General features: G+C 40.5%; 1 protein-coding gene across 3 annotated transcripts in view; it reads right to left on the bottom strand.

The window, feature by feature from the left end:
* Positions 1-14,500, bottom strand: part of LOC131055408 (uncharacterized) — a 92,527-nt gene extending 78,027 nt beyond the window's left edge. For 2 of the 3 annotated variants that reach the window (XM_057989865.2, XM_057989867.2), the window contains exon 1: positions 14,234-14,499. In XM_057989865.2, the coding sequence (XP_057845848.1) occupies positions 14,234-14,286 (53 nt within the window). In that variant the 5' untranslated portion in view covers positions 14,287-14,499. Of the gene's footprint in view, positions 1-14,233 lie in introns of all 3 variants that reach the window. The other variant, XM_057989866.2, reaches the window with a different exon arrangement.
* Positions 14,501-27,732: the final 13,232 nt, after the last annotated feature.

Below are 27,732 nucleotides of genomic sequence, written 5' to 3'. Positions count from 1 at the left end.
CAAAAAAAATTCAAAAATCCAAAAAATTGAATTTTTTTTGAAAAATCGAAAATTTGACTAAGGCATGAAGATGCACACGTCGCGCATTGCCTTTGCGCATTGCTTTCACACATCGCCTTTGTGCATTGCTTTTGTGCATTGCCTTTGTGCATTGCTTTCGCGCTCGCCATACATTGCTTTCACGCATTGCTTTCACGCGTTGCTTTCGCGCTTAGCTTTCGTACTCGTCGTGCGAAGCTTTGCGCATATCATTGATTTTACACTTATCGTGCAAAGCTTTTGCATTCGCCGTGTGAAGCTCTCGTGCATATCATTGATTTTACACTTATTCGTGCGTAGCTCTCACGCATACCATCGCTTTTTACATTTGTCGTACAGAGCTCTCGCACATATAATTCATTTTACATGCATCATGTGAAGCCTTCGCGCCTACGCATTAGCTTTGCGCTCGTCATGTCTTACTTGCACACACATCACACATTAAAGCTTTGATCAATATCGATTGCAACAAAGAGGAAGTCACACTTTGGAAACAACTCATGAAATAAACGTAGAACGAAGAACCATATAAGGTATGGGCGTAAGCAATGCAAGTCATGAAATCAATGCAATGAATCAAAACGATAATGCCTTGCAAGCATTACTTTAGCACTTGAGCATTGCACGACATATCTTTTGCATCACTCTCAAGGCAAAATTATGAAAATCAAAAGATCGATGAATATACATTTAATGAGAAACATTTGGTTTAAATGCGATGGATGTCATTTAATGGATGTGGCCAATGAGAGACAAAACATATGCAATGCAAATGTCTAAGCAATAGAACTTGGAGTTTCCCACGATGCAACTCTAGAATGCATTTAATGACAAGTTTTAAAAAATTGAAGAGGATCACAATGTGAATGCAAAGCATTTAAAAATGGTTTTAATTTCAAAGTCAAGTGATTGTAATAGAAACTATCTAAGAAAACTAAACTTAAACTAAATGACAATTAAATTATATAATAAATACTTTAATAGTTTTAAGGAGGTTAAATAAGACCTTTCTAGAAGATCCAGCTGAACCTTTAAAAAGAGATGAGAGCAAGTCATTTGGACATCTTGGATTTGATATTTCTTTCAAAGAATTTTGGAGGGCTTGTTCTCTAGGTTCAGCATGCCCTAGGACAAAAACCCATTGGTCTTTTGGTTGGTTGGACAAAAACCCAACTCAATCCTTGGTGAATCCATATCAAGATTCACAGTTGCACTTCAATGGTCAGATTGTGAAGATTTTAGAAATTTGGGGAAGTCTTTCCAAAAAGGCAAAAAGCAGGTTTCAGGCATATAGGAGAAATAAATATTATTCTTGCATATTTGGAGGAAAAGGGACAAAGGGTTGCAAGCTAGAGTACCCGCTACAGTACAGCTACAGCACCTGCTACAGTTCCCACCACCTTGTTATCTTATTGCAGACATTTAGAAAGGAGTGCAATCTGCAAACCTGAACTGAAGGCATCTGGATGTTTACAGGAGAGTTGCAGTCATTTCTTGAAGGCTTCATAGGCCAAACCCTAGCCACTCCATTATGGGTTAATACTGCTAATAAGAGAATTCCAATTGATGGTGCAAACAGATATATTCAGTTCCAGATTTCTTAACATTCTGATTTAGTATTATTACAAGTAATTGCATGAGTTTAAGGTGCCCAGTTGGAGATATTAATGTGTGAAGAAGTGCAGATTTAGAACAGTCATTGGTTATGTTCAGAAATCTGTTCAAAGGTGCAAAAATCGGGGCGGATTACCTTCAGTTCTGCCCTAGTTTGTAAAAGGTCAGAATTGTCCCAGTTAAATGACAGGAATTCTATTTGGTTTGCAAGCTAGAGTGAACAGTAATGCCCTCGTATAGATGATGTAATTTCTGAAGCACTGTGGCTGATGACAGACCAGCAGATTTAGAGACATGAATACTCAGATTAATTTTCAAAGTCATTCTCAGACTTCCGTAATTGTATGGAAGCCTTTCATGACAATAAACAAGGTCAGATTTGGATTGTTTAAATAACTTTGTTTTCAGAATTACAGTTGCAGATTTCATTATCAGAATTTTACCTTGTCTTTCATTAATGAATGTATGTCATTTATACCTAAATTGCAAAAGAAAAACTCTTAACCTAAGGAAGCACGCGAAGTGTTTGACAAAATATGTATGAGGAAGAGTTCACAACCTTTTGGTGATAATTTAAGGGTCTTTACGTATGAGTTGGTTGATATTTGTGAAGCTCACAAGTACTTCATTCAAGATGTCTCTCTCCCCAACTTAACAAAGCTAAAGTTCTTGTGGGAGGTATAATGTTAAGGATCTTCTAATGGACAGAAGATTGCAAAATAGGCAAGAAAAGAAAAGATGAATTTAGAAGCCACTTTGCTCGGTGGTAAGACCTCCTCTCGAAGATTATTGATCCTTGAGTCAAGGTTTGATACCTTAAAGGTCAACGACATGGAATCTATTGAGTAGGATAAAGGGAAGAAGATTGTGGTTGAGGACAGTTGTGTCCTCAGTATTGTTAATAGTGGAGCAAGGCCAATCTTTCACTAGCACCCAACAACTTCCCTTCCCATGGCACCTCCTCTTCCCCCTATTGTTGCCCCACCCTAAAGAACTAAGTGGAGCCATCTTTTTAGAGTTTGTCTCGAGGTTCTTTCCTATATTGCAAACAAAAATTTTGTGGACATGTTGTAGCAATGGCAGCCAAGGTTTGAGGCAAAACTAATTGCCATGGGTGTGAAGGAAAGCCTTGCAAGACAACTTACCCAAGTGTTGGAAGTGAGAGAGGATATGATTGAATGGAACAAAAGAATATCTAAGTTATTTCAGTGTCTGTTGGCCACATCCTCCATTTGACCTAGATGGAGTTCCAAGAAGACACAAGGCGTGGTCAAGGCCAACAACCTAAGGTGGGTGATTGTGATCATAATCATGGTCAAAAAGGGCAGGCAAATTGAATTGTTGGTGAAGTAGCTAATATGGTTGTTATTCAAGATGTTGAATTTGAGGCTCCAATAGAGGCCATGAATGTTGATGCAATGGGTATATGCTCATTTGGAGCTGCATGGATGAAATTTATCACTTTATTTATTTGGATTTTTGTACATGAAGTAGGACTCCTAGTACTTCTCATCATTGCAAATGTGTCTTTTACACCTCAAAAAATGACATTGCAATGTTGTTGTTGTTGTTATGAAGGTGTGTTCAAACTTCAAACCTTGTCTAATAACATTAAATATTGTTATGTTTGTGGTCCTCATAGAATTGGATGCCACACATAGTTATTTAGTTGATTTTCCCCTAAGTTGCTGATTTGGGTATGGGTGTGGGATACGGGTTTGGGTATGCAGGTATGGAATTTTTTTTCCATATATATATGTTCAAACATCAGAATTATAAAATATAACTATAACTGTATAACTATAAGAAGAGTGATACTCATAAATCCATAATTGCCAACAAATAAAAAATTTAAATGCCTCATAATATCACATTCATAATTTGCAAAAATGGATTAAAAAAAAAATGGCGAGCAAGGAGCGACAGGCAGAGTGCGAAAGGCAGGGGTCGGAAGGCAAAGTGCAGAAGGAAGATTTCGGCGGCCGTTCGGTGGAAGGCAATTTCCAGCAACAATCACAATACAGCGAGCAAGGCATAGCAGAAGGGAAAAGCAAGGAACAACCAGAGGACAGGCAGACACTCGGAAATAATGATAGAATCACAGAGGATAAGGACATCATCCCAAAACAGAGCCCTAGGGAAGAAAGCAACACGCCGAGGTTGATAGAAATAGATTTAACAGAGGAATTTATCGAAGACAATTGCATGTGGGAGGATCTCGCAGTCATAGCCAGATTCATTGGTCCGAAGAAATCTAAGCACAGCATTAACCCATGGATAAAAGAGAACTGGGGTAATAAAGTGGTGGTGAAATTTATGCCGAAAGGTATTTTTGTGGCCATTTTTGCTGAGAAAGAAATAAGGGACCAAATTTTAAACTCAAAGAACTGGTTTTTTGATAACCTACCACTTTACATCCAACCTTGGACACCCAACTTTAATCCGACCAGACTCGCAGTTTATGAAACTCCGGTTTGGATCAGACTATTCAACCTCCCAGTCAAGTATTGGGGGGATCAGTGTCTAGAGAAAATAGGGCGCACGCTCGGTACCCTTCTGGAGATCGATGAAGGAATTGTTGAGAGCAATTCGTACATATACGCCAAGATGAAAATAGCAGCGGTTGAACAAATCCCTCCTCACATAAATCTTAGGACAGCCAATGGAGTTTGGAAACAAGGCATCGAAATTGAAAAAGAACTTTCTGTCTGCCAAAGATGTGGAAGCAAAACTCATCAAGCAAAAAGGTGCAGAATGTTTGTTGGCAGGGCATTTAACACGAAACAAAGGACAGAGGATAAAGAGAAAGCAGTATGGTTAAGGAAAATGAATGAGCAAAAGCGAGGAACAAATGCGACAAACATACCGTTCCCTGACACAAATAAGCCTTCTGAACCATATCAAAAAGATATCGATAAGGGAGAAGGGATGATAAATATAAGCCAGGAAAGGTCACCTATAACAAGACCTCAGGAAGTTAACAATATCGAGGAATGCACAAGCGATTCGGATATGAGTAATTCAGACAGAGAAGGAGAAGATGACATCTTGGATATCCTTGACCCTAGATGCATTAGCCAATCAGCGAATACACTTTTGGGCAGAGCGAAAGGATCTAAAGGCAGGAAAAGCAATAAGCAGATTAGAGAGGAGAAAGCATCTAGAAAAAGGTATTGTGAGCATTCTGGATTACATGAAGAACTCCAAGGGAGGTAGCCCCTCCCTTGGACAGAAATGAGAATCACATCATGGAATGTCAGGGGCTTAACAGCCCCTGACAAAAGACACTTGGTCAAAAGGTCTTTGGCCAAGCTAGAATCTGAATTGATCTTACTTCAGGAAACCAAATTGAAAGGGCAAAAAGGTGGTGGAATTTATCGGATACTGCAATAAATGGGAAGGACTGTTTCAGGACACCAGAGGATCTGCGGGAGGCCTGGGTATCTTGTGGAATCCAGAAGTTTTCAAGGTGTCCCCATTAGAGTCCAACGAATTTGGGATGGCCTGTAACATTGTGTACAAGCCAGGAGATTTCAGTTTTCCCCTGTTTAATATATATGGGCTGACCAAAACAGATGAAAAGCTAAGAGTCTGGACAGAAATACACGAGCAACTAACATTATTAGAAAAGAGGAAGGCAATCTTGGCTAGGGATTTCAATGCAATTATGGATATTGACGACAAGGAAGGAGGATTGCGGAAGAGCACAAGAGTAATGGAAGATTTCAGGGAATTCATATCAAAGTGTCAGGTGGTGGATGTTATTCCGAAGAATGGTAAGTTCACCTGGACTGATAGAAGACTTAACTTTTCTAAAATCTCCGAAAGATTGGATCGTCTTTTTGTGGGGGAATGGTGGTTTAATGATAGTTACTCAATTGATACTAGCATCATCCCGCAAGCTGGATCGGATCACCTCCCGATCACTTTGTCTGTTAACCATACGGCTCCTAAGAACAAAAACTATTTCAAGTTTCAGAGTATGTGGTGGAGGGACCCTAATTTCATTGAGCTACTAAGAACATGGTGGCTGGAAAGCGACATCTTTTTGGGCTCCCCCAGCTTTTGTTTCACAAAGAGAATTCAATATATCAAAAACAATGTCAAGCACTGGACCAAGACCTCATTCAAGAATATATTCTCTGAGAAGCTCCGAATAGAAGAAGAACTGGAAGAAATCAACAAATGAGTCATGTTAGTAGGGATGGATAGGGATGATTATTTGAAAGAAAAGCTCCTTAAGGAGCAGTACGCAGAACTATTAAATAGAGAAGAGATCTACTGGCGAGATAAATCGAGGGCACTGTGGATCGCAAAGGGGGACCGTAATACTAAGTTCTTTCATGCAGCCTCAAAAGGCAGAAGGAATAAGAATAAAATCAATGCAATCTTGGATGATGGAGGGATTTTGAGAAGCACCGACGCTGAATTAGAGCAAGTGGCACTTGAACACTTTGTTAAATTACTGGGAAATGACTGTCAGACAGAAGACGCAGTAGACGACAGGCTCTCTGAGCTTGTTGAGAAGTTGGTAACTGTGGAGGAAGCTAAAATGCTCTGCGAATCATACTCCTTAGAGGAAATTAAAAGGGCCACCTTTGAGCTCCATCCCCACAAGGCTCCAGGCCCGGACGGTATGACAGCTGAGTTTTACCAAAAGTGTTGGGACTTTCTGGGTCACGACATATGGGTGGTAGTAGAAGAATTCAGGCAAAAAAGGAAGTTTGTAAGAGAAATGAATAATACGGTCATTGCTCTAATTCCTAAAAAACAAGAGTGTTCTTCAATACATGATCTAAGACCTATATCGTTTTGCAACACCATATACAAAATCATCTCGAAAGCAATGGCCAATAGATTGAAGAAGATCTTACCCCACCTCATCTCAGAAAATCAGAATGAGTTCACACAAGGAAGAGAATTAGCGGACAGCATTATTTTGGTGTCAGAGGTCATGCATACTATCCATAAAGAAAAATCAAAAGGCATGATTATTAAGCTTGATGTGGCAAAGGCATATGATAAGGTGGTATGGCAGTTTTTGGTGAAGGTTCTTAGATGCTACGGTTTTCCAAAGGAGTGGATTGACTGTGTCAGTTTCTGCATTTCCACGGTCAATTTCTCCTTGCTTGTAAATGGGGCGGTTTGTGGCTTCTTCAAAGCTACTAATGGATTAAGGCAAGGGGACCCTTTATCCTAACCCTCTTTGTACTCATGGCGAAGTTCTTAGCAACCTCATTAAAACCAAGCAGTCAACCAGGCAGTGGAATGGCGGACGTGCTCATAGATCAATTGAGCCAATAACGCACTCACAATTTGCTGATGACACTATTCTGTTTGGCGAAGCAACAATAAAAGAAGCCAGAGGAATTAAAGAAGTATTGGATGAGTACACGAAGCTGTCAGGACAGGTAATGAATGTGAACAAATCGCAGATTTTCTTTTTCAATACTGAAAGATTATTACAGAATCGCATCTCGCATTTGCTTGGATTTCAAATCGATGTTCCTCCCATCAAGTATCTTGGGATCAGAATTAGCATGGGAGGTAGACAAACACATATTTGGGAGGAAGTACTTAATTCTTGCAAGATCAAATCGGAACAATGGAAGAACAAATGGCTCACCCAAGCAAGACGACTGCTAATGATAAAGTCTGTACTTTCCGTTGTTCCAATCTACGGTATGCAATGTTACCAAGTGCCCAATTCAGTGGGAGCAAAATTAGATGGACTACTAAAGAAGTTTGTGAGGGACGGGGCCAAGGAGCATAAGAGGATACCTCTGATAAACTGGGATACAATGTGTATGCGGAAAGAGGATGGAGGTGCAGGGCTGAGGAAAATGAGTCTACAAAACCTGGCATTAGGAGCGAAATTGTCTTGGAAAATGTACAAAAACCCCAATAAATTGTGGTGCAGAATATTTCAAAAGAAGTACCTAGACTCTGCCGATCCTGATCGCATCTTCACAATAGCAGACACGGAAAGGGGATCTCCCACCTGGAATTTCCTCTGGAACAGCAGGGGCATTATAACGAATCACATTTCATGGAGGATTGGGAATGGAGGTAAAGCCCAATTCTGGCAGGACTCATGGGACGGGGAGTCGCCGCTAGCAAACTGTTTCGAAGATAAAGATTGGGTCAACACCATCGAAACTCTGATAGGCTCGCAGGTAGCTAGCTATTTTGGGAATATTGAGCTCCATGGCAAGAGGACTTGGAGAAAGATAACTATCGGCAATGCACAGATGTGTAGGAAATTGGAAGAACTCCTTTACAACAGATCAATATTGGTGTCAGAGGAAGAAGACAGAGTAATCTGGTGTGCAGCAAAGTCAGGGGAGTATAGTGTGAAGCTGGGCTATGAAGTCCAAAGGCATAAAGCTCTGAATCCGAATTGGCCCAGCAAGTTATGTTGGAACAAATGGGTGCTGCCCAAGGCAGGGGCATTCTTATGGATCGCATTGAATGGAAGAATACTCACTGGAGATAGACTGAAAACTATAGGCATACAAGGGCCAAGTTGGTGCGTACTATGCAACAGTGGGGAAGAAACAGGGGACCATCTACTCTTCAATTGTGGGTTCGCTCGCTGCTGCTGGGATTGGTTCCTAGGAATGGTTAGCTTCTATACAGCTAGAAGTATGACTCTAAAAGATTTCCTTGCCGCATGGCCACAATCCACTCGGTCTAAGTGGGGAGTCTTATGGATGACTGGTCCAGCAATGATTGTTTGGGCTATCTAGAAAGAAAGAAACAAGCGGATATTCAAAGAATCGACCAAAATAGTGGAACTAGTCATAAATGACATTAAGGCGAGCATAGAAGAAGTCATCTGTGGTAGGTCACGGAATGTCAGCAAGTTCAAATTCAATGATTGGGATATGGAAATGGAAAGGAATTGGTCCTTCAAAAATGCTTTATTCCACTATCCCAAAAATAGAATCAACAGGAAAGAGGTCAGATGGGAGAAGCCTCATAACAATTGGGTAAAGCTCAATTTTGATGGGGCTTGCAGAGGCAATCCGGGACAGGCTGGATTTGGAGCTGTTATTCGAAACAAGGAGGGGAATGTGGTGTCTGGCACGTATGGCTATATTAGCCACGCCACAAACAATGAGGCAAAAATAAGAGCTCTAGAGGCCGAGCTGTTACTCTGCAAGGAGAAAGGTTTGACCAATGTTCAGATTGAAGGAGATTCTCAGATAATCGTAAACGGGGTGACCAATGACAAGCTACTAAATTGGGAACTAGCCAAATGGTTGTCGCGCATTCGAACCTTACTCCAAGCAATTAAACCATACGAAATAGCACATATACATAGGGAGGGAAATAAAGTAGCCGACCTATTGGTAAATCTAGGAGTCAATTCACAGGTTGCGAAAGTGACAGTCGATCCCAAGGACCTGAGTCCAGAAGTTACAGACCTGTGCAGGAAGGACTTATGGATAAGGAAATGCGACGGAGTGGGATGATGGTCCTTGGAAATAGGGAAGCGGATGTAGGACAAGTGGTGGAGCTCTTAGGCAGCTCGAATACTCGAAAGGTGCAGTGACGGCGGTCCGATCTACAGAGGAAGGGCTGAAATAATGGAAGGTCAGATTCTAGCAGATTTTGGGGCCATGGTAAATTAGGCAGGTCGAAACTTCTAGAGCATAGCAAAATTCTATTTATTGGCCTCTGTATATGCGGAGTGCATGGTATGCAAGGCGCAGGAAATTCTCAAAGCAGGTCATGTAGGAGTTAGACTTCGACTTAGCCATGGCCTTTTTTGGGAGCATCGGTTGCATGAACTGTGAAGAAACGTTGGACGCGCAAATTCGTAGTTTGTTTGTCACAAAGGAGTATGTCTATGACGCTATCAGAGGACTCGTGGGGATCACACTAAACTTTGATCGCCACTGGTGTGACAGCACGATTTATGAAGCCGTCCTTATGCCATTGGTTGACATCATGGAGTGCAGGGAAAAAGCGGTGGAGGCTCTGAATGGTTTTGTCAAGCCAGTTAACGGCAACCACATTGCAGACTCCATTTTAAGTCTGCTGGAGGGTGAATGGATTAGCATACTCAAGACGTATTTTCAGCCAAGCTACTTTCTACCATCAGATTCTGAAGAAGAAGAAGAGGGGAGTGAGGAAGATGGGAATCAAGAGTCAGATGCCAGTGAGACAGAACGCAGACGCATTGAGAGGGAGGAGCTGAAGGAAATGATGAGAACATTTGGGGAAAACGCGTGGGAGGTGTTTCGGTGTGCAATGCAAAACGGCAATATGGCTCCCTTCCGCAGAATAACTAACTCCAAAACCTAGTGGTTCTCAGCTGAAGCCACAGAGAATGTACTCAGCATTGGAGATTATGCAGGGGTCATCATGCAGACCTTCAATGGGGAACAGTAGTAACATTTTGTATCTCTGTTTGTATGCGCTACAGTTAGCAATGATAGGATATGGTAGGAGTACTAGCATTCGCTGCAGATAGCAGTGTTAGGTTATGATAGATAGCAGTGTTAGGATATGATAGGATTAGTATTTTCTGCCAAAGCAGTTGTTGTAAGATCCTTTTAGCAATACAAGGGTGCTATCCCCACAATGATAGCTCTTATCTAAAAAATAATAATAATAATTTGCAAAAATGATAATATCCAAGTCTCAAAATGCCGTTACACAACGAAAATTCAAATTACAATCTATATTCATCTTCATTAGAAGCATCAAGGTCTACATTTGGTTCAACTTCATTTGAACCATAATCCATTAGATTGCCACTCCCACTAGCTAGGTCTATGTCAAGTGAAAGAGTTGCCTCATCTATAGAGATTCGGGCAAGTTGTGCAACTGTAGCATCTAAATCAGCAACCTTCAAAACCAGCTAGGAGAGAAAAAAATGGTGAGAATGCAAGTTTTGTGTTGAAAAAATGAGGTGAAATGACCAAAAAAAAGTAAAGGTAGGGCGAAATTAGGGTTGGGGGGCATTTTTAATTTTTAAATGGTTTTTTTGACTTGTGGGGCCCTTTTCTGGATGCCCCAGGTGCCGAAAACACCCAGGTTCGCCAAGGTTGGGTACCCGGGTTCGAACCTTGGGCCGAACTTGTACTCGTACCCAAACCCAAACCCCCGAATTCGATAACCCAAACATGGAAATTGCAGACATAGTTGGGGATCACAAAAGACAAGCAAAGAGACAAAGCATTAGACTATGATAGGTCGCATGGGGCAAAGAGAGCCACATGGGATGCCTTGGAATGTTAAGAGATTCTTGGGGCATGCCAAGAGTCACACATGGGCACTTGGATTCACTTGTGGAATATATAGTCTTGTATGGGACGTGAGAGGCCATGTGTAGCACATAAGGAAATAAAAGAGGAATGTGAAGGGTTCTGGTCCATAGCCTGTATGCATTGAATTGTAAAATCACTTGATGATTATGTTATCACAAAAGCTCGCACCCTTGCTGAGCCATCAACACAGCAACCTTGTGAAACATGGAAACAACCCCGAAGTGTGGGACCTTGTGCAAGGGGTTGAATCTCCGGAGAAGGTCGACTTCCTTCTCAGTCCAAGTGCAGGTGTTGAACCAACTCAACACTTCAAAACTTACTCCTAAGCCTATCCTAACAACTTGCAGACGTAAAGGGAAGAGAGAAATTCTTAAAATCAAAGGAGGTGATGCACCAAGATAAGAGATTGTTCTTCTCCCCACCCGAAATGGCACAAGGAATCAACTGAATACCCACGAGATGCACAAACTTCAGTTGCATGAGTGACCCAAATGCATGTATAGAGGTTAGAATTTGCTAAGTGTCAAGAGGGGAGAAGGATTCCCACAAGCCACACTCATAAAATAAAAAGGTTAACACAACATATATGGGGAGAAGAGCCACAAAACATACACCTATGATGAAGGGAAGGAAACATACACAACATGCATAAGTTGAAGGAAGGCAAGAATGTAATTCCAATTCATTCAAAGGCCAAAGGCCAAACTTACAGTTGCATAAATGCAAGATAAATACAAGAGAAGTGGGAGAGCATAGAATAGCTCAAGCCAACAGGGAGAGAACGCTTTACAATGAGGCTTAACAGCCTTTATATAGAAAAATGGTTACAAAAGTGATCATGACCCCTGTATGTCAGTCTGGAAGTGCAAAGAAGTGCATGCACTTGACTTGTACATGCAAGCAACCTAGCCATACCCACAAAAGGCAATTCTGAGAAGGGTGGATTGACTGACCTTCCAAAGTCAGAGTATGCAGACATGACATAAGTCACCACAACAAGCATGGCCCCGTACCTCCCTTGATGGAAATCCTGCCAAAGACATTAAATGCACCCCTGTGGCTCCACAAAAGAAGGTGCATAAGTCACCAAAGTTGTTGGAGCATTTAAAGCCTTGAGTGTCGATCATGCCATCCGGAAGTGTCGCCAATCGGAAAGAAGTTTGGAAGACTTCAGAGACATGGATCACCGAAGTTGGGGGAACTTCGAAGACCTGGGTCACCGAAGTTGGGAAGACTTAGGAACTTGGGAACTTGGGGGTTCCGAAGTTCCGGGTTTGAGGAATAAGGAACTTCGGAACCTGGGGGTTCCGGAGTTTTGGGGTTCAAGACTTAGGAACTTGGGAACCTAGGGTTTCCGGGGTTGAGGAAGAGAAGACTTAGGAACTTCGGAGACCTAGGTCACCGAAATTGGGAAGACTAGCAACTTGGGAACTTCGGGGTTCCGGAGTTCTAAGGCAAGAGACCAAGGAAAGGAACTTCGGAACCTCAGGGTTCCGGAATTCCGGGAAAGAGAGAGAGAAAGAGAAGGCTTAGGAACTTCGAAGACCTGGGTCACCGAAGTTGGGAAGACTAGCAACTTGGGAACTTTGGGGTTCCGAAGTTCCGGGGCAAGAGAACAAGAGACCAGGGAAGGGAACTTAGTTCCGGGAAAGAGAGAGGAAGAGAAGGCTTGGGAAAGGAACTTCCGACAAGACAACACTTCATACTTCATGATTCCATCGTTTTCTCTTGGATCAAACTGGGGCAGCGCTGATCCATGGAACATATCTCTAATCGGTTCTCACTAATGGACCAAGGGTGTCATAAAATGACAACAGGTTCCTTATGAGCTTTGTGCCTATAAATACAAGCCCGTAGTATTCTAAGAACACAAGAAGGTTGCAAGTTGTATGTTGTTGTGACTGGATCCAAAGAAGACATGGCAATGGATGTATAGTTACATGGTATTGTAAAATGTTTCCAAATGTTGTTGGATTAATCACAAGAAGGAGAGCAACTCCTAAAGTGCATTGATATAGGTCCTCTAAAAGTACATGTTACATTTAGGACAGATTCTTTGAAGGTGTATGTAGATTTAATATAGGGTGAAGATTTCTCTTAGCATAAGTTAAATCTCTTGTACATTGTAATCTTGTTCTTTGGATAATATATCAGAGTGGTTTTGCTGCTGCTGGAATTTTTTGAAAGGGTTTCTCAACATAAATCGAATGTTTCTATGAGTACATGTTTTGATTTGGCATTACATTGCATTTGGAATCTATAACCTATTCAGCACAGTTATTCTCTTAAGATTATCAGTAATTTCCTAATGCTCATAACATGTATAAACCTCGATATGTATTGTTTTGCTTTGTTTTGATAAGCTGAAGCCGATGGCCACATGTCCAGGCTACACCAATGTGCATTTAACACTTATCTTTCGATGGGCGAGGATCCTAAACGCGCACCTCTTTTCTCTATCAACAAAAACAATAATATGATAAAAAGGGGATTCAAGCGGTGCAGCAGTAACAAGCTTTCGTATCTAGTCAAACCCCTTAGATTGAGGGAAAAATGAACGAAGCAGTTAGATACATCATACAATGAAAAGCCAGCAGAAGAAGTATAATTGTTGTAATTAATGAAAGGAGCAGTCAAATCCAGAGGCAGAAGTAAGAAATTTGTCATTAATGAAAGGAAAAATCAAATCTAGTGGCAGAAGAAAAAATATTGTCATTGTAATATACAACAATGTGATTGAAATATTCCAAAAAAAAATAAAGAAAAAGAAGATTTACAATTAACTGATGGCATAAAATTGAGCCTTCTTTTAGGATTTTCACTTAGACCAGATCTCTTCATTGTCTAGTTTACGCGGTACCTTTTGTGGTCCGAATACAAAATTTTGCATGTACGTTTTGTTATAATTCTATATTTACTCAAAATCTGTCTTTTGCTATTTCTAATATAGAAATATAATAAATCATAAATATTGCACTAAAACAAAACCTGCAAGGCTATAAGATTTCCACAATCCATTCCAATCTTGTATGCAGTTTCTGGATGGTGTATAAAACCTGCAAGCTTTATGTAGACTTTCTGGTGGAACCAATTAAAAGCACGAAACTCGTATATTTATATAATTACTTAACAAGATTCTCACAGTCTATAATATTAAGGGTTTGGAAACCCTGCAGACTCGTTGCATTGTCGATCTTAAGAAAAAAACTAAGTCCATGAATACAAAAAAATTGGAAAAGGGACAAATGATGATTAAAATGCGTGACTATCCAATTGATCCAAAAGAATAAAATAAATACCTGCGCAAAAGCAATGCCACGTCCCCTTCTGTTATGTGTCCCTTTCGCTTCATTTCTGTATTTTAAACTGCGCCCTCCTACACCGACTCACTGCCTGGAATTGGCAGCTTCAGCGAGAGTACATCAGCAGAACTATTTTCCAGCTCCAAGATTTATCAGAGGGTTTTAGCCCATGTAAAATATGCTTCAAATATATTGTCATAGAAAGTGAATTGGTTCGGAGTTCGAATCTACTGGAGTCAAATAAAAGCAAAAAGCAAATGTTTAAATTTTATGGGGGATAACAATATTACTTATTCTTCTAAAGAGGAATTTTATGTATTCAATTATTGGTTCCGAGTTCTAATCTACTGGAGTCAAATAAAAGCAAAAAGCAAATGTTTAAATTTTATGGGGGATAACAATATTACTTATTCTTTTAAAGGAGGAATTTTATGTATTCAATTAGTGAATTTTTAGTGGCTAATATTTGTCAATTGGTTATTTTTTGAAATTTGGGAATTACTAATAATTTCAATTTTTAAAGTGACCCTTATTAATTTTTTTAACTCAAAGATTCACCACAATATTCAATATATGATTCACCACCAAAATTTTACAATTTATTGTAGAAATTTAAATTAATTCACTAATAATATATCATAATTATTAGTTACTTTAGGGTTATATCAAAAATATTTAGTTGCCACCATTGATTGAAAATATAATCTAATGACCTTCATTGTATTCCATGAGCTAAATTGTACTTACAAGTTGTAATGCTTGTGAGGGTTGAAATTGCTTTTGAATTGTTGACCTCAATGAAAACCAATGGTCGCAATTTTTTGCCCCACTAGTATTAAAAATTGTTGGTACATTTTATCTCACAAAATACAAAGAGGGCTATTAGATTATTTTAAATTAATGGTAAAAACTAAATAGAGTCTACTTCTTAAACTCGTTAATGATTTCCACCTTCGGGGCTCTACTTTTTCTGTAGTCACACAAATCTGTCCAGCTTAGTTAAATAAATAAACGCTATTTATTTAATTAAAAATCCACTAGCCATCAGTTAATTAAATAAATATTTAATTAATTCATCCCCAAACATTCTTCTATTAATTAAATAAATTATTCAATTTATTTTAATTAATTCATTAAACCAAATACAAATCAATTAAATAAATAAAATCTATTTATTTAATTAAATCCCCCTATTCCTCTTTTAAATAAATTAAATAAAACATTTATTTAAATCATTATCCCCCCCCCACTTGCATTTTCCTACAAATGCAACTTGCACACATTTATTGGAATAAATGAATTTTTATTTTAAATAAAATCCTATTTTTCCTCACCCACCAAATCCACTTGCAAAATCTAATCCCCTTCTAGATTCTTCTAACCCCTTTCTAATTAGCCTAATCCATCCCCTAAATATTGTCACATTCCTAAGCAAAATGAAGTCACTTCTCAAAACCTCAAAGTCTTTGATAACCATTAAAGGCTTCAAGTCTTCAACCACTAAATGGCTCAAAGTCTTTGATAACCTTTAAAGGCTTTCAACCTTCAACCACTTAATCCCCAAAGTCTCCAATAACCATTAATGGTTAACTCAAACCCTCCCACATGGTTAAAACATTTGTTTTGACTCAACCTCTATCCAACCCAAAGGTCTCATCAGGCCATTAATGCTTTGACCATGATTATCTCTTAAACATTTGCACAAAGGTTTATCCTTGGATTAACTCTTAATCCAGTGGGTAAGCTTAATTTAGACTTGACCCTTAGCCTTTAGATAACCATGAGGTCTTCTCAGGTCTTTAATGCCTCCAACCCCTTTTCTCAACCCAACCCTATGTTGACACTTGTCACCATTTCATTGGTGCCAATTGTGCACATGGATCCCCAACTTTCAAACTCAACCCTTGATTGAATCTTTCAATCTCAACCATCCATTGCTCCATTTTTCTTATAAATAGAGCCCATTTCTTCATAATCCAGATCCTGAAAACTTGTATGCATTTAAGCTATAGGCATTTTAAGAGAGCATTTTAGCATAATTAACTCATGTATTGTTATTTTGGTTAAAAATAAATCATTTTAGCATCCATAGCATAAGTATTAGCTTTTCATTTCACATTCAAAGCTCAATACTACAATCTCAATCCTCCATAAGCATCCATAGTGCAAAAAGCTGCTGAGAGCTACACTATTTTGGAACTTGGAGAGGAGAGGAACAAGGGAGAAAGGAACCAAAACCATGCTAAGAGGCATTTGGAGATGCCTCGTTATCTTTGCTTCTTTAGTTAGATATATTAGCATGTTTTTAGTATCTCTCTTGATATGCCTTTTTAGATTAGTTTTTGATTGACTAACGCTAACAATCTAACGGTTTTGTGTCTTTTTTGTGTTGTTGATCATTTGCTAACCTTGTGCCATTTAGGAGGGCATCATTTGGTGAACCCGACGTGAATCGAACCACCAAAAACATCTCATTTTTTTTCTAACAAACATGTTTGATTGTTGAAAGTGTCACACAGGTTGCGCTTTAGCGCTATTGAACACGTTCTGGCGCCATTGACACTTTTTCTTTTAGCGCTATTGTCCTTACAATAGCGCTATTGTAAAAGTTTCAGCGCTTTTGTCACTATTCTAGCACTTCTGTTCTTCTTCTAGCGCTACTGAAGATCTTTTAGCGTTTTTGACTCTCTGTCAGTTTTGTTATTTCAGCGCTTCTGTGTGAAATAGCGCTTTTGTTTAAACGCAGACTAGCGCTATTGCAACAGAATGTTGTAAAACTCACCTTGTAACCGAAAAATTGAAAGTCTTAGGCTTATGGAAGCCCCCCTTTGGACATAGATTTTACTAACTATTCATTGTTTTTGTAGGTTTAAAAACTCATCACTAAAATCACAAATTTTCCTTTGGTGCTCTTAAAACACTTTAAAAACAAACATTTACTTCCATTGCTAGTTAGGATTCATCTTTATTTGGGTGCTTAAAATCAACACACAAATTTTCTTTCTTGCATCAAACTTAAAAATCACAATCCATACTTCAATTTTTGGACAAGTAAAAATAACAATCAACTTGTTTCAAAAATTTTGCAAAGCGATTTTTCCTTCAAGCAAACGTGTTTTCATTACGTTGACCAGGATTTCAAATTCTAGAATACAAAACACATTGCTTTTTGAAGTTAAAAAGAACACCATGACTGCTGGAGCAACACCTCCAAATAGTTAGATCACATTGCAATGATGGATTAAAAAGAACAAAGTGTCTTTTGTGCTTGGCACATTTGTGCAAAAAAGTCAGTTGAGTGGTCCTACCTTTAACACACACTATCCTCTCCCTTGGCTCTCGTGGTCCTAGGTGTAAGAAAAAAGTGTTAGTAACACTCAAATTTTATCTTTTTAAGAGAGGCCTGCCAAGGGATCGATACTCTTAGGAATGACCTCGAGCGGTAAATCCTTCGAGCCGCTATAGAAATCAGGTGAGAGCGAAAGCTGTAGCCTTGGGTATAGCTGTTCCTACAGTGTAACTAGCCGAAAGGACAAATGGGCCCCACCACCAGTTACAAGGCTCTTAAGTGAGTCACTGCATAATGAACTTATGTCCAAAAACATCGAACATGACTAAACACCTTTAAGTAGTAGCCCACCTGTTCTATTGATTGAGGATATTTGCGATATAATTTAGTGCAAGAGCATAGATGGTTTTGCTCCCAAGATACTCACCATACATATTTCCTTGAGTAGAAACATAGCTTTTTGAAAAGTCACTTGTGGCTTGATAAAAGTGGTGACTCCCCCATCATAGGGATCATCTATTTGTTATGCTCGTGCAAGACTTAGTATATCACATCCTTACCTGCCACGGCAGGATTCATAAGGTATGTAGTACCAAAGTCGAAGAAATATCAAGATGTGGGCTAAATTTATCACAACTGGCCATTTGACCTTAGGGATAAAAAGTGTTTGAAGTGTGTTCGTTTTAAAGACCAAGTGCAAATTGAGCCGACTTCAGGCTTTGGAAATACACCTTAAAATACATCTAAAGGAAGGGTCATATACAAGTCCAAGGATTGGGTTAATCTAGACCCATACTCATTTGTGCCTTTTAGGCAACATTCTTGTGTTTGTGTGCTTGCTTTGTTTTCTTGTCAAAGAAAAATCAGAAAGTCAATCCCAAAAACAAAGTATTCATCCAACCAAACATCTGTCAAAACAACCCCAAAACATCAAAAACAAGGTACAAACAACAAAGAGTTAAAATTTTATGACCATTCTTCACATCTTGCGAAAGAAGAAGTGTCATCAGAATATCAACTTGAAAAGAAGACCATTGAGCTCAAAGGCTTCGATCAAAAAGAGGAAATTCTTCTATATCAATCGACAAATCTTTGTCTCCCATAGAGTCTTTCTACATCACATGCGTCTATACCTTCAAGGTAAAACAAATGAATTTGATTCCGAATCATTGAACCGCAGAGCTTTTATGCAATATAGAGCTCTGAGTTATCACAAAAATCGAGAAAAGATTAATCCCAATTTCTTCTCAAACGTCTGCATCACCTACAACACAGCTCGAGAAATACCTCCAACACCTGAAAGAGAAGAGGTAGAGTTTGTCCCATTCGTGACACAGAGTTTTTATTGAAGTTGAAAACATTTTCATCCATCATCTCACTCATACATCATTTCATCATCAATCCGTCCCAACTCTCAGAACATTAAGAGGTTATTGTTCCAAGTTCTCTTTTAGATATTGCTTGAAATCAAACACTTCACATCACTTTTTAGATTGTTTCTACATCTAGGATAAGCTCATCCTAAGAGACACATCTACGCAGGTTAAAACTAGTTCATGAGTGAATCCTCTCATTACTAGGTAGTTAAATTTGTAACACATCTCAGATTTCTCTACACCTTATCACATCAAATCTTCTCAAACAAACAAGCAATTCAAAAAAAGGAATTTCGGTAACATCTACCTTAAAAAGTGCTAGAGATCCACGTGCAACACAATTCACCAACCATCAATCTCTCATTTCAACAAAAACTCATCATCATTTTCACACAACTTCAACAAAGACTCATAAAGCAAAAATGGCTCAAACCCGATCACAGTCGAGACAACGAGAAATAGAAAGAGAAGAAGAAGAAGAGGAAAATCTCAATGAATTTCAAGAAGCACTTGGAGGAAATGCAGATGACGAAAACCCAAGTACTCCCACTCCTGCAACAATAGAAAGGGCTCAGCATAACCCTCTCTTTAATAGATTGTTTGACGAAATACTCAGGAGCAATGTGGATGCTCACTTCTTAAGACTCGCTCAAGAAGGAGCCAAACTCCCCTCTGACTTTGATCTTGCCCAATTAAGACAAGCATCAGAAAGACAAAGTCGTCATGAAGAGGAAAGAGGTAGAGATCCCATCAGATATAACATTCCTCAAGGTAACCCACCACCTCCTCCTCCAAATGAAATGGAGATGTTGCGGCAACAAGTCGAGACTCTCGCCCAACATCTTCATAGTGGTGTCAAGATTAACCAATTCTCACTCAATGACATCTGTCCCTATCCTTTTGACAGGAATCTTTACATGCCACCCTTTCCAAGAGGATTCAAAACACCCAAATTTGAAAAATATCGAGGAAAGGAAGATCCTCATGATCATGTCAGAGAATTTCATTCCGCTTGTCTTGAAGTGGCATATGAAGACACCTACCTAATGCGCCTTTTTCCCCAAAGCTTGGGAGGAACAACCACATCATGGTTTTCCCGACTACCAGGAGGCATTAGAACATTTGAGGAACTCATCTAGAAGTTCCTAGCTCATTATTCTCATAACATTGAACGCGACATCACCATGGCTGATCTGTGCAACACCAAACAAAAACCAGGTGAACTATTCTCAGTATTCCTGCAATGATGGCGCCAAATGTCTAGCAGACGTTCTCTTCAGTTACCTGAACGACTACTGGCACAACATAATGCAGAAGGCAAAGAGTGTGTTGTATACTACATCTCTTGCACACTGGTGGGCTATGAACTCAATTACACACCTATTGAGCGAGCTTGCCTAGCAGTAATCTTAGCAGCCACTAAACTGAGGCACTATCTGTTAACACACAAAGTACAACTCATTGCAAAGATTGATCCACTCAAGTATTTACTCAGCAAAGCAGCATTGACAGGTCGCTTGGCCAAATGGGTGATGATTCTAAGTGAATTTGACATTGAGTATGTGGACCGAAAGGCTATCAAAGGTCAAGTTATTGCAGATCAGTTGGCCGATGCACCCCTCACAGGCGATCATCCTCTTATTTCCAATTTTTCAGATGAAGAGATATTCATGATCACAACAGCACATCCATGGAAACTATAATTTGATGGGTCATACACTAAGCATGGCTCGGGGGCAGGCATTCTGTTTATCACACCCCAAGGTGATAGCATTCCAAAGTCTTACAGGTTCACATTCCCATGCACAAACAACATAGCAGAATATGAGGCCTTGATCACAGGACTCAGGTTAGCCGTACAATGGAAATTACAAGAACTGCAAGTATATGGCGACTCACAATTGGTCATTCGACAAGCAACCGATGAATATCAGACTAAAGATGATAAACTCATGCCATATAAGCAAATGGTAGACAGTCTAAAGACATCATTTACTACTATCACTTTTGAGCAGATACCAAGAGATCAGAATCGCGCTGCTGATGCTACGGCTACCATCGCATCTCTCCTAGATCTTCCACAACATTCAACACGCTACGAGTTCTTGGTAGAATAGCTTTGGATCCCCGCTTATGATATCCCTGAAACCGAGATGACATGTCGCCTTGTCGGTTCCGAATCCCCATGGTATGGTGAGTTCTACACCTATCTCCGCGACCATACCCTTCCTCCCAACCAATCGAATAACCAACGAAAAACCTTCATTCGCCAAACTGCTTGATATACCATTATTGCCGACACCCTATACTGACGCGGTCTTGATGGTACTCTCCTTCGATGTCTGGAACAAGATGAGATAACAAAGGCTTTGGAAGAGGTACATGAAGGAATTTGCGGGACTCATTCAAGTGGTCCATCACTAGCCAAGAAACTCCTGCGAGCTGGATATTATTGGCCATCTATGGAAAAATATTCCTACTACTTTGTCAGGAAGTGCAAGAAATGCCAAGTTCATGGCGACCTGATACATGCACCCGCCCAGGAACTACAACCAATCACGACACCATGGCCTTTCTGTCAATGGGGCCTTGACCTTTTGGGTAAAATCCATCCATCTTCATCCAATGGCCATAAATTCATTATTACCGCCACCGAATATTTCACAAAGTGGATCGAAGCTGTTCCACTTACCCAAGTCACCGGCAAGCAGATCGCCTCATTCATCCTCAACTACATCATTTGTCGGTATGGTGTGCCCATGTCCATCGTCACAGATAACGGTCTTCCTTTCAAAAATCAGGATGTCCGTGAACTTTGTGAGAAGTTTCATATCCAACACCGCTTTTCCACCCCCTATTACCCACAAGGCAATGGTCAGGCCGAAGCATCCAATAAAAACATATTGAGGATCCTAAAGAAGACAGTCAATGATGTCGGCTGTGATTGGCATGTTCAACTAAATCCAGTGCTATGGGCATATCGAACTAGCATTCGAACCCCTACAGGTGCAACACCTTATTCATTGGTCTATGGGGCAGAAGCTATCTTGCTTATTGAGGTCGAGATACCATCATTACGGGTTTCCTTGCATAATTTGATAGAAGACGAAGCATATAGAGTGTCCCGTCTTCAGGACTTAGAGTTACTTGATGAGAAGCGACAAGCTGCATACAACCATCTCAAAGCCTATCAGCAGCGCATGAGCAGAAGCTACAATCACTGAGTTAGACCTCGTACATTTGAGGTAGGTGATCTTGTTCTACGAGAGAATCCTCGCAATCAACCAAACAGAGAACGTCAGGGCAAGTTTGAATCAAACTGGCTGGGCCCATATGTTGTCACTACTGTATTCGGGTCCGGGGCATATCAGCTGGCTACATCAGAAGGAGAACCGCTTGCAAATCCAATCAACAGCATGCACCTCAAACGGTTTTATACCTAAGGTGTATAGAGCATCAGGCTCCCCTGCATACCAAAAAATACCAAAAACATTCAGAAAAATGTCCTGAAAAAAATACAAAAACATTAAAAAAAAAAAGAGTAAAGAAAGATCATGCATCCAAATGGTGAACAACCACTCCGGTGGCACCTTGGGTAAGTACGATGGTGAAAACCTAACAAACAGGCACCACTCGTAAAGGCTATGGCTCCATTGTCTTTCAGGCTCATTACGATCACATTCATATACACATCCATCCATCCACAACCATGGCTTGTTATTTATCTACAATTGTGACAGTACTGCATGCATCTTGCATCCCGCTTGTTTATAGTCATGTCTAAAACTGGGGGCAAAGCCCTCAACCTATTGATGGAAGTGGATTCTACATTGTATTATGATTCATTAAGTTCTTCATTCAAGCAATCGTCAAAATACCAAAAACATTCAAAAATATCTCGCAAAAATACCAAAAACATTCAAAACAATTCAAAAATCCAAAAACATCAGAAAACATCGAAAAACACACAACAACATGGCAACACCTTGTACATACTCCTCCGTGCAGATACCAAGACAAACATTGACAAAATACTCACACAAATGACCATTTATCAATCGACCACACACTCAAAATTGTCTTCAACAAGGATGCATCCTTCCTTACCAAAACAAAGACAAGATGACGTTTTCTTTGACAAGAAAATTATGTTAAGCTATCAAATACTTGGTTGATTTGTGAGTACAATCATTTGTTTATCTGTATCGGGATCTTTTCAGCATTATTTTGTTTTGTTTGTGCATTATTTCCGATGAAGTACTGGGGCATGTACTAATGGTGTCTATGTGGGAAGTTCACCAAGTTACGTGATCATAGGCAAAAATACATTCATAGATCACTACGGCTTGCTAACTACATCGTATACCTCGACCATATGGGCATGAACCATTACCAAGGATCCTTATTCTTTATTCTTTATGTATATACTGTTTGTTTGCAGGTACATTGCTCTTTCTTTGGTTCCTCCTACCTCATCCAAACTGGATAAAGGTTTTATCTCTTAGTACGGTATGCACTTGTCTCAGGATATGATCAGCTTAAGATCAAGGAGGACGATCCAAGTCATACATGAAAGGAGATAAATCCTTGTCTGTTCCGCAAGCAATACTCAAGTCAACTTGATCCATTATATCAAGTTGCTTGTATTAACTTGCTATATAAAATCCATGTAAGAAATACTCTGGTCATCTTGAATCTTTATGTCAAGTTGCTTGTACTTTCTTACAACATTTTAAAGCTCAATGATGAAAAATAAAGCACTATGGATCGTCATTCCATCTCATCTGTATATATTGCATTCCGTTGCATATCACCCATCGGTTCACTCATTCATATGTAGGTTTTATATGCAAAACTGAGAAAGTTAAGCTGGTCTTGGATAACAATCACGATCGAGTACTCTGATACATCATCAATGCATCATGCAAAGTCTTACAAACCTTGCATTCCTCATGATCACATCATCCTCACATTTAGTTGCACCTTGCATTAAACATTTAGTTACATTTTGCATTAAACATTCATGTCATTTTTAACTTTGCATATAGTTCATTTTCTTGACATTTAGTTTTCATTAATCATTTTGTATCATTGCATCAATCATAAACAATTAGATTCATTCATGGGATTAAATTGTCTTTGATTGTTTTAAATCATTTAATAAGGCATTCATATAGTGTCGATTATCCATCATCATTTTTATTATCCTTTATCATTTGTTATTGTATACATTCATCCATTCATTCAGTAAAAAAGTGCGTTTGTTCATCCATTCCCTAAGTATCTTATTATGCTTATTTTTTAGGATCCATTCGCATTGCATTCATTATATTCCTTTTAATTGCATTACGGTGCAGTTATTAGAATCCCATTATCATTTTTACTTAAAAACATATTTAAGTATTTAGAATCATAATTTCATTTCAAAAATATTGGTTCATAAACATTTTAGATCCATTATACATATGCATTCATTTAAAACACATTATCATATAAACATTTGTACTTTACATTTTGTTTATCCATAATCATTCATTTAAAACAAAAATCTAGATGCATATTCATACATAACATTATTCATTCAACCATTGCATTAACACCATCACATAACTCATCTCATGTTCATAAATCATCATAGGGCATACCTCATCATTATGGCATTACATACATAAAAGCATTACATCAACAAAAATTAAACAAATCATACATATATAAACCTGCATTTCATATGTCAGTATCATCATCCAAATATGCATATAAGGAACAACTCATCAATGCATACATATATACATATCCATCTAAGCAATAAACTCATCATCCTGCATAAACGTACATACATAATCAAATGCATATCATTAAAATATGGGCTCTCCTCATATATCTCATCTCATATATCAGAGTACAATGAAGTCTACAAAAATCGGCTACCAAGAGCCATCCAAGATACAGTCCACAAAATAATGATACAAATACATATATGCATGAATGCTCTCTCAAATGCCGCTCTGGCCAGATGTTGTCCCAACACCTCCCCCTGCTCCACCACTGGTGCCTGCACCACCTGATCCATCTCTCCGTGGAGGCCTCATCGAACCACCACTCCCTCCTGCATCCCCTGATCTCTCCCGCCTCAAAGGACCCATCACTCCCCCACTGCTCTGCATCCTCTGCGATTGCTCTGATCTCGCCTGCCGCATCTGCGAATAGCTGAGAGCTCGCTGACTCACTGGCACCACCTACTCATATAACCCCCGCCAGTACTCTATCTCAGTCTGAGCTCGCCGCATCTCCCTCATCACCTCCCCTGAAGGCCCCTGTGCTCCAATCCGCACTCTCTCCTGCAGCTCCGCCAATCTCTCCACTGCAGTATCTCTCTCCCGCAGCACCACCGTTAACTCTGACTCACGTGCAAATAGCTGCACATCCCTAGCTGCCACCCCTGCCTCCAAATCCTCTATCCGCGTCTGCAAGCGTACTATAATGTGGTCCCGCAGATCTCCAGTGGCTCCCTCCCCGGTGTCCATAGCTGCCTCCCCTACACCTCCCTCTCCAGAAGTCCCCTCCCCTCTATCCATCAGGATCTCCCTCTCCATCCCCCTCCCGCTTACCTGCACTCCTCTCGGCATCAATGGTCCATGTGAGATCTGTAGAGGCAGTCCACCTCTCCCTCTTCGCTGACTCCGCATCCCCAATCCTCCTCCACCTCCTCCATCTCCTCCTCCTCCACCTCCACCACCTCCTCCCTCTCCTCCTCCTCCTCCATCTCCTCGACCTCCTGCTCTCCCCCATCTTCGTCCCCTCTCATCCTCAAAAGCTGGGATCGGCTCTACTGGATCCGATATCCGTAGGATCGGGTGCGCCGCCCGATACTGCATGTACTCATCTGTAACCCCTGCATCAATGACCCTCGATTGTAGGTCCCATGGCCTCGCCTGCAGTGTCCGAAACTCTGCTAGTGCCTGATCATAAGGTAGCACTGGACCCCATGCATACCTCTCCCGAATCACCCGTGCATACTCTCCGGATCCACTAGGCAGTCCCTGCTGCCGTCCAAACTGCCTCATCACTCTCCCGGGCACCTGTCTCTCCACATGATATGTTGTCCTCCCAATGAGGAATCGAGTCATGAACACATACTGCAGTGCCTTTGCGTCATCATCCCATGGCTCACACTCCAAGTATGGCCGCCATATCACTACATCCAGGTCATCCAATGCCTGTCGCCACCACTCTAACTTCTCCAAGTGGGGCTGACTCATCATACCACTGTACATAAACATGTACGGCTGATCCACCGCACGGAATCTCAGACTCACCGGTCGAGTCACTGGTAGGTGCTCCCAAGCCCAAATGTGTAGCAGCGTCATGCCCACTGCTAAGGAACCTCTCCTTTGGTACATTACCTCATGGAGCTCCTGATACATGTGCGCCAGCACGCACGACCCCCATGCAAATCGGGTCCCCTCGGTCATCATCATCTTGATAACCTGTCCCCATCCTACCGCCAACCCATGTGACCGCCTGTCTGGACACAGCAGTCCTCCCACAATCCCTGACAAAATTGTTGGAAGAGGCTCATATAGTGCCACTATATCCTCCCAAGCAATGGAGCCATCATCAATAAATACATCCTCATCAAATATCCTCTGCACTGCCACAGTCCCCCAGGATCTATCGTAGATAACCAGCTCTCCTCGAATCGGAATCCATAGGATGCGCCACACATCCTCCAAAGTCACGATCATCTCCCCCCGAGCAAAATGAAAGGTGCACGTCTCGCTGTGCCACCGCTCCGCCAGTGCTGTGATCAAACCGTGATTCATACGAATCACAGGCATGTGCATCACCTCATAAAGACCAGTCGCTGCAATACAATCAATCTCTGCCCGAGTCAATCGGTCCCGCAACCTCTGTGTCGCAGGATGGCGCTCGCGTAACTGCAACACGCGCAGATCCTCCTGCACATAGACATTCATCAATCACCATCAGTTGTTTTGTTTCAAACTTTCTTAAGTTTAAACCTAGACTATCATCAGATACTTTGATCAAGTATCTTCGAGTCTCAACAAGTAAACAATCATGGCCACCTAGACTTCAACGGACATTTACCCTAACAAATGACCTAAGTCTCATCAGGCTGCTTTGGTTCAAAACAACTCCCACTTCACCTCGCCATCCCTCAATCATTGGCATCAGGAGATTTTCTTCATCCAAAATGGGGCATCTTTTTATCTTAAGACAAAAGCGTTATTTTTTAAACAAAAGCGCTAGTTTTCAACAATAGCGCTACAACTATATCACAAGCGCTCAAACAGCTATACCATAGCGCTACAACTATAAAAGCGCTAAAACCCCACTACAATAGCACTCTTTTAACTCAATAGCGCTCAATTAACCCACCAATAGCGCTACTTAATCAATAGCGCTAAAATTTGCATACATTAGCACTAATGCAGAGCAAAAGCGCTCAAACATGGGCACAATAGCGCCATTGTGGCACAATAGCGCTAATTCATGGAGCAAAAGCGCCAAAACCAAAGTTCCAGTGCTCTTGCTCCGACTTGACTTGGACTCAGCTAAAAACCTATCAAAAATGCAAAAAATTTAAGTTTTCGAATTTGCGTACCGCTGGTCCGTAGTCATCTGGGCGCTGGAACCGTCGGACTCGCTCGAATTTGTGCTCAGTGATCGGAATCGACATCCTAGCTGCTACTCGCTCCTCCAAATGTCACTATCAGAGCTCTCATTTTCATCTGGTCGCGGTCACAAATGATCCTGTTTTCACCCCTTTCACCCCATTTATACCCTTCGTCGTCACCGTAACTTCCTCC

Source organism: Cryptomeria japonica, chromosome 8 (assembly GCF_030272615.1).
Source record: "Cryptomeria japonica chromosome 8, Sugi_1.0, whole genome shotgun sequence".
In the NCBI taxonomy this organism is placed as follows: Eukaryota; Viridiplantae; Streptophyta; class Pinopsida; order Cupressales; family Cupressaceae; genus Cryptomeria; species Cryptomeria japonica.
Note: the sequence above shows the minus strand (reverse complement) of the source record. Positions and strands in the feature narration are given on the sequence as shown.